This window comes from Fulmarus glacialis, unplaced genomic scaffold (assembly GCF_000690835.1).
Source record: "Fulmarus glacialis isolate BGI_N327 unplaced genomic scaffold, ASM69083v1 Scaffold51474, whole genome shotgun sequence".
Lineage (NCBI taxonomy): Eukaryota > Metazoa > Chordata > Aves > Procellariiformes > Procellariidae > Fulmarus > Fulmarus glacialis.
In genome coordinates, this window is record NW_009210888.1 from 10,926 (window position 1) to 22,523 (window position 11,598).

General features: G+C 37.0%; 1 protein-coding gene across 1 annotated transcript; it reads right to left on the bottom strand.

Moving 5' to 3' along the window:
• Positions 1-8,061: 8,061 nt before the first annotated feature.
• On the bottom strand, positions 8,062-9,595 carry FGF20 (fibroblast growth factor 20; the record flags this gene model as incomplete). The annotated part of the gene is made up of 2 exons (XM_009577298.1): positions 8,062-8,307; positions 9,492-9,595. Coding segments are annotated over 2 exons (350 nt in total), but the record flags the coding sequence as incomplete, so codon positions are not given.
• Between the last annotated feature and the right edge of the window lie 2,003 nt (positions 9,596-11,598).

Sequence of the window (11,598 nt, forward strand, 5' to 3'; positions counted from 1 at the left end):
AACTTTTTAAGAAGCCAAATCTTTCATAGAACTATTGAAGTTTCTTCATGAGATAAAAGAATTTTGCTGTTTTGAAACAATAGTACCTCTTTTTTTAATATGAAAAGATATGAGAGTCCTATATGTCGTTCATCATCTGTCACCTTTTCATTTAAAACACTGTCAAGGGGCTGACTAAATACGTAAAGGTAGCAAGGGCTAGTACACTGCACAGCCAAGATAGGTTTGGGTTTTGACCCTGAACGCACTGTCTAATTCCCCAAAGCAACAAGAACAAAATATTAAAAAAATGTACACAATACCTGGTTATGAGATGTACCTTATTTTGCTCTCTTGCGACAGTCTTTGAAGGAGCATTGATGAGCTACAAGTGATCTGTTCTCAGAGATGCTCAGGGATAGGAAATGCATCCTAAAGAGTGACCTAAAGAAGGTGAGAGGAGGTAAGAGCATTAAGAAAGCACAGACTCACCATATGAAAAATTGTCAACAGAGCAGATAGAATGGTTTAAGGCAAACTCTGCTAATAACTTAGAATTAGATCAATTGAGCTTTCCAAGGTGTATATGCCACAAAGAAAAGCAAGAGAAACATCTACATATTCCTTATAGCAGTTGTTTGCCTAGCACCATCATCAGAATGAAGAACACTTTACATAGTTAAGATTAGCAGACACATTCCTAGATAAAAGAATTTACCTCCTCATTACGGTAAACTTGAGGAGTTAAGTGAGGTTATAAGCCACAAAACCACAACCACTACACAAATGTGGGTGTCTTGGACCCAATTTTTAGTAATAAATCAAATGCTGTGTGATGCTTGCAAGGGTACTTGAATACAGCCATGAGACATTTCTAATTGCATGAGACAATTTCATACTGCATGAGACAATTTCGTACTGCGCCTTACAGTGTTCAGCATCACAAAGCACAAAATTCACCTCAGGAGACTTCATGATTTTGGAATAGATACCCATGGCACCATGACCTAAAAGAGAAAGTGAGTGACTAAGTAATGTGCCACACAGGGTTTAGGGTTTAGCGTTCGGCAGTTTCTAGTTTATACATAAAGATAATAGCATAGAACTAAGAGCATTTGCTGACCATCTGGTGACTGTTAAGTACTGGATTCTAGCTCACTAAGGAAAGTTTGGACAAAGCAATCGTCTTACAGCAAAAATCTACTGTTTATTCAAAGAAGAATAAGACTGTAGCAAGAGTAGGAATTCTTTTGGATTAGCTGGAAAAAGAGCGGTAAGAAAAAACCAGGGATCCACATCCCTACACTAAATCATAGAGGTTTTTGTACAAAAAAAAGGAGAAGCCTCTGATCTGCTAAGAACTACAGTTCTGAAAGTTTGACTGGAGGGCCAGCAACACAGCATAGCTTTGTAGAACCATGACAAGGAGCTTCCTGAACAGGAAAAGCTACCATCTGACATTTTAAAAATCAAAACCCGCTCTAAATCATATCTGGAATACAGTAGGCTACAAGCACGCATCCATATCTTCGTGTTAAAAGTCCCCAAAGGTATAGGCCATTTTAATAGGACCATTCTGCAGCAGGTTACCTTTCTTGACAAATTTACACAGTTATATGTGTTATAAGACTTTTCTGCATTTGTTTCGCTTAATGATTAATTAGAGATATTATCCCCTTATACGTGGTAAAATTGAGATATAAAGACTTTAATAGATAGTCCCAAGGTTGAATAGCTAGAGGAAAAGGCAGAACAAAAAGCAGAATGCAGTTCTGACTTTTCATGCTGTCATTGGATTATGCTACTTTTCAGAAAGAGTAGATGGCCAAAGTGGTGCTGAATCTAAGAGATGAAGACAGAGTTTTTGTCCAGCTGAAAAGAAAAAGAGTTTCTGGCTGGAGTTCAAAACCTGATAAGCCACCTGATCAGTAGGCTCTCTAGTAAGGAAGACTTACTAATTGTGAAAATCACCTCAGAGTTTGCAAAAAGTCCTGAGAATATTCCCCTTCCTATCATTTCACCTCCATCCTGTTCATGCCAAGCTCTAGCCAGCTGGCTTCCATCCATACCTCTACTAGAAAAGGAGATTATATAGTCTAGCTCCAGCAAAATGGGAGACACAGAATTAGCATTATCAGGATATTGGTGACTTGGTAGCTAATATTACTTCATGCTCCTACCCAGAAGCTTCAGCACAATAGGGGTCAACTGCTAAAAACTTTTAAGTGTAAGCATAGTTACCTATCATCACCTTCTGATATCTCAGCCACGTATAGATGAAACCACCCTAAGGCAAATCTAGCCACCTTGAGACCCATGTTCATGTCTATGGCACCTTAATGCCATGGAATTAGAGATGGATGTAAAATCTTGCATGAATAACAAACAAACAAACACGTTCCCTGAAACAGTCAACCACTGAGCCTGTTATTGCCAGGAACAAAGGAAACAATTGTAACTAATTTGAGAGGAGCATCTTTCGTAAATATATGCTAGTGTAGATATGTATATATAAAAGATGACATTTGGGAGACAAATGTGACTTAACTTGGGCTCTATTCATAAATAAGTAACACTCATGACTTGAAGATATTAATGAAAGTAATATTAGGTGGTTTGTGATATTTTAAGTGTGAATAAAGCATGATTCAAATTTTCTATAATTAGACAAAATATATAATCCAGGACTTTACCACAGAAAGATTTTTATTAAGCTCACTTTCAAAAGACTGCCTTTTTAACACTCTTACTCCTTTCCCTATGAATTGCATTTACTAGAGATTTGCTATAAAAGAACAATTTTGGATATGTTCAAAATACAGAGACCTACTGTCACCATTGCTTTAATTCAGTATTTTCTCTTTTTCCTGAACTTCCAGAATGGTTCTAGTGTCTGATCATGTTGCAGATGAAATAGCTATTTTGGCAAGCTGCCAACCAATTTCTGTTTGAAACTTAATATCTCTCCAACTGGCAATAGAAGTAACTGTTTGACCTCTTCCCTGTTTTGTTGTTTTTTTTTTTTCCCCTCCTATTTGCACACAACTTATTCATAAAGATGTCATGGTTAAGTGTGTTCCACCTGAGAAGCTTTTACACCTTTCTGGTTTTCTGCCCATGGATCTCTGACTGTTAAGGACCCATACAGCATTGTCAAAAGTGCTGCAAAACTTTGTATCAAAAACTTAGTTAAAACTAATGCCATAAGCCAAACTTTCCTGATTAACATTTTGATGGTATATAATAACTTCAGCATGTTCCTTCTCTTTCTAGCAACATATTTATTGCCTTGTACTGAGACAAGCACATGTACATCCAGATGTACATTGACACCAAGTACACTAACAGCAACGACTTCACCACAACAGCTGAATGCACTACTGCAAAAGAAATTGTTTTAAGAGAAATGTGTGATAAAGTCCAGGTTGATACAAACATCCAGGAAGCTTAGAATTCCACCACCATGTTCATCAACATTGTGAAATGTTTACTTTCTGCCTCATAAAAGGAAATAACCCAGAGGAGAATTGACTTCAGGTCCTAATCCTAGTCGAGGTTCTACAATGAACACCCAGAATATATGCCTGTCTTATTCTTACTCTCTTCCTCATGCAGTGGAGATGCAGTACCGTCTGATCTCATGCAGCCGTTGTTATGTTCATATAACTTGAGTCTTCAAATGGTTGCACTACTAAAAAACCCCACCAAATAATTGCAGAGAATTTAACAGCAGTGAAGTCAATGGTTTTTCTCACATGAAAAGCAGAGAAGATTTCCAAAAGGCCTCCTTACAGATAGCATCTCCATGCAGTATGGAGCAAGATGAGCAAACCTTAAGCATCTTACCACAGTGTTCTCAGGATTTATGACACAGGCTTGGTCCAGTACATTAAGGCAATAGTGAAGATGCACTTATGGTGTATAAAACTGCCTTACCTCTGTTTAGTTCTTTGCTATACAGAAAAAGGAGTAAGGCAAACCTAATGGTTTGCAATGGTACAACTAGAGCCGTGGTACGGTGGTACTAGTATGATTACATAAACTGGAAAAAAAAAAAAAATCACACCCATAGCTCATATAGCTGCTGGTAAAGACCTATCTTTAAGTAAAACTTCACAAAGTTAGAAGCAAGATTGGATGGCTATGAAAAAAAGAGTTAACAAAGCACATCAAGAAATGAAAATAGCTGGAAATGAAAGCTATTATGAAAATGTACTTGTTAAATGGCTCTCACATGTCAGAAAGTAAATTCTGCACAACCCTGGCGTGCTACCAGAGTGCATGGCCATACCAGTGATTTGAATTTTTAGATAGCATCAGTGAAGCTGGCTGTCACACCTGAGCATGAAAGATAACATCAATAAGCTTATGGCAGAAAACATGAAGATACGGATGGGACCAAACTGCGCCATGCAAACATAAATGGTTCAGACCAATGAAAGGACTGTGTGCTTTTAGACTAGCTGTCCACTTTTTCTGGTTATATCAACTCGTCTAATAATAAATACTCATTTCCAGAGGCACTTAGGTTCTCCTATATCCTGTAAGTATCACAGCTAGAAGACTACCACAGAAGACTGTTAAAAATTCTACCTTCTGCATTCTGACCAAGAGCACAAAGATTACTAAAAGTAACAATTTCACTTCAAATAAGCTCAGAAGTCAAGGTTATTTCTGGATTTCAGAAAATCTTCTGTATGGCTAGTATATTATTTCTGACACAACTTGGAAAAGAGAGCAGCAGAAAACAAAATATGTGAAAAACTACAGACCTGGCATGGAGCACTCAGTTTCCAGCCAGCTCTGAGATCAAAGGGCCAAGTTTTACAGCTACTAGGAGAATCAGTGGGAAGCAGAAAGTGGAGCTGCACCTACTATGCAAACTGTGTAACTATCTTGAATGGTTCTGCTGCCCTGGAAAAGAGGAAAGGCAGAAATAGGGCAGCCAATCATGCAGGGATTTATTTCAAGATGTGACATCATCTCTGCCTTCAGAGATTTCCTCTGAACCTTGAACAATGTCATCTCCTTCGGGTTACCCTCTTCATGACATTAGAGCAGCCCACAGCTTTCAGACTGGCAGAGTTATGCGAAATGTAATGAGTGGTAAACTAGATTCTACTGGTAAACTAGATTCCACTGGTTAAACAGAATGAACCTCTCCCTCTGTACCCAGTTGGGCTTTCTGAAGTGGGACTGAAAACCACACAAAAAAGCCAACGACTGACAACTAAAGCTATTAGTCTAATGACATATGAAAATAGCTATTTTGAGGTGTTGCTTTTGCATCCGCCATTTTCAAATTAGAAAAATGTTAACTGCATCCAAAGAACATGATGGACAGAATGTAACAGAGAGCAAATAAATGCTACAAGCAAAATGAAATGGGAAAATGCAAGATCTTTCTTTAATGGCAATATACCAGAAGGAGGCTGTGACAGCTTTCAAATGCTCTGGAGGTTTTATACGTTCATCACCACCATACCTGCTCCATTACATTTTGTTCAAGGATTATCGGCATATATCTAAAATGGGAATGGGGCAAGAAAATGACAAGCATATATCACTCCTCTTCTTCATCTATATGTTGGCTAGGTGTTTGGATCCAGAAGTTTCAGCTGACTATTCACCACTTAAAGCTATCCTCAGTTACTGTTCTGAATTGTATTGTATCCGTGAAAAAAAGATGCACAATAATAATAACAAGGATGACTACAGCCCTTCCACCTTCAAAGTACTTTTGAGGTAGTTGGATTAACAGTAAACTGCTAGACCAAAGAGAGATAATTCTTCTACTGGTATGATTTAAACACTGAGCGTGTTTGCCAGAAATGCATGGGAATTATATCCTGAGCAGCAGCCACTGTTTCTTTACACAACTCACATGGAATAAATTACTTTTTAACATGCAGAGGAAAAAATTTTCTATTTAAAGCATATACTTTTGTGTTCAGTTATTTACCTACTACTAATGGGACTCAGTGTCACCCATAAAATCATTATTTTATGGTAAGTTGAAGCGCATTACAACATTATTTTACTAAACTGTATTCAGTGCACTGTAGATCTTCCACTGCCTGTTTTTCAGGAAATTTTAGTGAAGCCTTCAACCTTAGTTAGTTACATATTGATAGCCACAAAGTGCTGAAACACCTTTTTGTGTATCTGCATTCAATTTCTATTTGGCAGAAAGTAAAATGATTTTGTCCACAGTCCAGCAGTAATCTATGCTTATCCACTTCTCATTATAGATTGGAAGAAGTTCTGGTACAGTGATGGTTCTAGCAATTGTGTTATATACTGGAAAACGCTTTTTGTTAATACCTTGATTTGATATAAATGATGCACGTGCAGTACCTGAACCGCATATGCTTCCACAAAACTGAAACTGAACTCAAATGACTTATCTTAGGCTGGAGCCCACTGGGAGCATTGGCACCCGAAACATAAGACCACCTCTGGTACAGTATACATACCGCTGCCCTCTCCTGGAGGGCCTTTCCCGCAGCCCATTTCCTGGACCAACCTTTCCCCTGGAGGTGGCGATCATCTGACAGCAAGCTTCAGCAGGTTTAGGTCTAAATCATATAGGGTCTGTCATTAACCCTTAGTATTCTTACAGAGAGTGGAGACTTTCCAGTTAAGTCAATACGCAGGGGAGTTTGTGCTTCGTAACTGACAGTCCTGAATTAAATTAATTAGTTTGATCTACCTGCTGTAGCTGTAAATAGCATAGGACTCATCTTTGTCCTGACAGTCTTCACATAAAAAACTGATGCTGAGATTATTCCCTAAAGGAGGAATTAAGATAAGAAAGTATTGTCTCCTTAGGCTCCTCTGTACTCAGGGGAGAAACAACCTTCACTCACAGAAGCTTTTCATTCAGCAATATCAGAAACTTCTTACTGTCATACTGTTTCCCCTTAAGCATATTCATAGGAAATATAATTAAAATATCTTATACAGTGATGAGAATCCTACATGAAAATTTTAAGTAATGCAGAGAATAGTTATTTGTGTTTTAGTAAAGATAGTAGGAGCCATTTGGCAAAAAAACATCGAGCACGTTGTGATTCGAATCAAGATTTCAAGAGCTGATACTACTTTTCTTTCAAGGTAACTGCAATACACTCTTCACAATTGTTGCAGGTTTGCAGTGTTACACATAGTGTGCTAAGAGACTCTCAATTTAAAAATGACAGTAAACCCAATAAAGTGAAATAATTTTTAATTCCCTTTTTAAATGTGCATTTGAACTCAATACAGATCTGTAAGGCACTCTCACAGGTAAAAAAAAAAATTAAACATTCTTTCCACAATAAGGACGGTAATGAGGCAACAGGATGTGCATAAAATATAACCTTATCTGTAACTGATAAACAATGAAATATGAATGTTCAGGGTTTGGATGCATTGCAATGTAATGTCATTTCTGTATCATGACACTACTCAGAATAGATATTGGCACTGTAAATGATTTCTCATTGGGGTTAGGGCTTCTATTCTCTTCATATCCCAGTAAAAAATAAACTCTTTAATAAATAAATATATAAAATAAATATATGCTATCTGGAGATGTATAAATAGGTCCATCCTGAAGAAAAGATCCAGCTCTGACTATGATGCATCAACATCTAAGGTCCATCACTGAAGTGGAGCCACTAAAACTTCATATACAGTTCGCAGGATTTATTATTATTTTACAGTCTATTTCTTTCTATTTCTTCCAGCTGTCGTCTCATCCACATGACATAGGTAGTTCTTTGCTAATTTATGGACCATAAGTAATCCAGACAAAATTGCCAAGAGTTTGTTAGTTTTAAAAAAGTCACACTCCAACTTCCCTCTGGTTGCTGGCTGCCAAAGAGTTCAGCAAGCTTGAAGGAGGCTGGTCCACTCCCAGCTTTCAGGCTTTGTCTCCTAAATCCAAAGGTTAGAAAACAGAGGCTTGCCTATCACAAAGTAGGTTCTTCCAACCCAGCATCCTAGACCTCTGCAGGTTCCTCATGCTGGTATTGCCATGGAAGCAGGGGCAAGATCAAACAGCTCCAGTATGGGTTTTTTCCAAAGTTGCCTCCTTCCTCAGCTGTATCCTAACACATCTTTGTACAGTTCTGGAACTCTTTCGGGATCCACGGGCCGGGGCAAGAAATGTGTGAATTTCTGGTGTCTTTTGGACCTTGCCCCATCTCTGGGAGTACCATCTTTGTTAAGTGCTACAAAGTATCGCCGCCCCGAATCTCCATGTTTGTACACATTGGATGAGTAAGTGTTGTACCAGTTTTCCTCAAACTGTTCCCTGAAGATGCATTCAGAAGTTAGTTTCTCCTACAGAAAGAAACCGTGAAGAAAAATAAGTCAAGCTGTTGCTAGATATCTGAACACACATGAAAAAAATGTGATAAAAGTAAAAAAAATGTTGTAGGCTTTGTGCTGCCTTACTGTTCATTTAACTGTTAACGAATCAAACCCAAGAAGAGTATGTAGACCTGACACTGAGTTTGGAAGCCTAATTTATTCTTTATTCTTTTGAAAACTGGAGCTGTACATACACAATTTTGGCTCTAAACATGAGTTAGATAATTCTCTCTCTAAGGCAGCATTACTCATTTATGATTTAACAAAAATTCACCTGACCTACAGGAACTATATTATGTAAAGTTCTGTCTTAGGGTATCCACCATCCTAGAAATGAGATTTGGTAGAGGGACACAGGTGCAGTATAACACATCAGGAAGGTACTTCCGTATGTTCTTTGTGGTATGCATCACTTCTCACATTTTATCAAAGATTGTATTTTACAGTCGTGTTGAAGTTATTCAACAGATAGAAATTAACTGTAATGAATACAAGTTTATTCTCATTCTTAAATGCAAACATTCAAGTGTCAGGATCTACAGGTACTGCCACTACTCTTGCACCACTCAGATTTTTCAAATAACAGTGGTACCTAACAGTGACCTATGGTACTATCCTCTTTTTCCCAGCATTTGAAAGAACGCTTTTATGTTAAAAAGCTGGTACTTGGAAGTACTGCCTCCTAATTTGTAAAGGAGCACTAGGCTACACATAAAGTAAGCCAGGGTACTATATTAATTGTTGTTTATTTGTTCCATAACTATCCTTTTAACTTTTTTCCCAATTGCATTCAATGTTTTCGATAATAGTGTATACTATGATACATTTGCAGTATTGATAAAAATAAAGTTAGATACTAGGCAACTTAAATGCTTTTTGAATAGATAGTTTAATTGAGCTGGTTTTGTCATAATTTAAGAGGAATATTTCTTTTCACTTCTCTTCATCTAGGACAGAGAAACTTTTCCCATCAAATCTTTAGTACTCAAGGCTACACCGAATACTTTAAGAATATATTATACATTTCAACAGGAAAAGATGTTCGTGTTTTGAAAGCTAAGACTACCTTAGCTAGCTACTTGAGGGGTTTGCATAGTGCTAAGAAGTGAATCAACACCTCAACATGTTTGAGCTGACATGAAAGTAGTACTTACAGAGCCATAGAGTTCTCCCTTCTCATTCATTCCAAGGTAAAGGCCGCTGTCCACGCCTCTAATACTGACCAGTCCCACTGCCACACTGATGAATTCAAGGATACCTGAACATATATCCAAAGAGAGAAGAAAAAAAAAAAAAAGAGAGAGATTGCTTTAAATCAACTTGTAACAAAAATCAATAAAAACATCTAAAATGTAGTTGAAAGCAAGTGGAAAATGTACATATTATAATAAATCTGGTCTACTTCTTTCCTGAAATTTCAAATATTGCATGGAAATGTATACAACATTCACAGGAAAGCAGTCTGAAAAGCCCCATCTAGGAACAAGAATCCTACACCATTTAAGAAACCTTTTTTTTTTTTTTATGTTGAATATGAAAGGATTTTATTCAGTGCTGAGGCTAAAGCTTTCAGTACTATGCAGTTGCAATCTATAATGATTATACACTATTTGCTAAACTGCCTACTCAAACATTGGAAGATAGGTTTGAATTACCTGAAAATATACTTTACTTTCTCTATAGCATTATCTTAAAAAAACACATCCATTATTAGATCATTTGAATGGAAATCAAAGTACAGATGGGAATTTTATATAACAGAATCTACCCACACAAAAAAAAAAGGGATTTGCCAGACATCTTATCTAGCATATGGGCCCACACCTCTTGACACAACTTGCTATCTTCAGTGCAGGCTTTTTATGTGCATGAAATATGCTGCTTATTTGCTAATGTTTGGATTATAGTATTATTTATATTACATTTGCCCAAAAATGTAATATATATTAATAATATAAAGTATTCAGGAGATGAGGCACTATTTGAAGCCTGCAATTTGGCAAGGGTATGCCAACATATTTAACCAATTGATATGCACAGATTACAGTACATATAAAACATGAAAGAAAGGGAATGTGTGAACTGGCTTTTTGGAAGTTGTTAACAATGTAAACAAAGCCTCAAAAAGAAATTGTTGTAGAATCATACCTAAGATTTTGCTGTGCAGCAGCAAAACCTCAAAACATTAAAAAAAATCTGAATCTAAGGTAAGTGGTTTTAAATAGTGCATTTGATTTTGATTAAGACTTTTTCGTCTATTTGCTGTATTTATGATTACTCTTTTTCATTCAGGACCATTTTTCACTCTCAGACAGATGGACTGTCTGGACTATACAATAATTTAAAATGTTTTGAATTTTAATTGAGCTTTGGCAGGTTTCTTATTTATATTACCAAGTAGCAAAGAAAATAAATTCTTTACAAAGAATAAGCATTAAAAACCCTTACTGCATGTAAATCATCCTAGTTTTCCAGTTCCTAAAGCACAAAGTCCCATAAAAAGAGGTGGAGGTATTTTGTCTTTCTGGTATCATTTTCAAAGTCACCCTTTTTCAAAACTATAATAAGCAGGTGATTCAACCCACAAAGCAACCACATCAGACAAACCTGCCGAGAATAGTGGTAGAATAAAGGAAGAACATTTCTAAAAAGCCCAGTCAATGTTTGATCTGGCGCTAACTTTTTTTTTCTTTTCAAGCAAAGATTTATTTCATGTTTACACGCTGTAGGAAATCTTCCTTCTGAGAACTGTCTGTGTGACTACTGCTCTTTTACTTCTGAAAACATCCATGTGTTATAAAAGCAATTAAGAGCCATTCCAGCAGATTGTTTTGACTATGGGGAGGATGATAGGAAACTCTTTAATCACCTTTTTACGACTGCTGAATCAATACACACAAACACTGAAATGTAGCTGACAACGGCAGGTTTGTTCAGATGTCCAGTTCCTACAACTACTATTTAGGATTTACACTTGTATCACAGGAAACATTTAAATTTTTGGGTTGTCTTCACCTCCTTTTGGTTTATTGACCAGAGAAAGTACTGGGAAGCATTTTAAGTACTTGAGCAAAGAGGCATTTTAGGCCCCTATGCTTCGACTTTCTGTCCTGCAAAATAAAGCAGTCTAATGCAGCCTAAGGGTCAGCATGCCCGAGCCCATGATCTATATTATTCTGCAAAGACTCAGGAAGCTCCGATACAGATAGCGAATACAAAAAGAATCAGTCTGACTTTTCACCTTTCCCACTAAACCCGCAG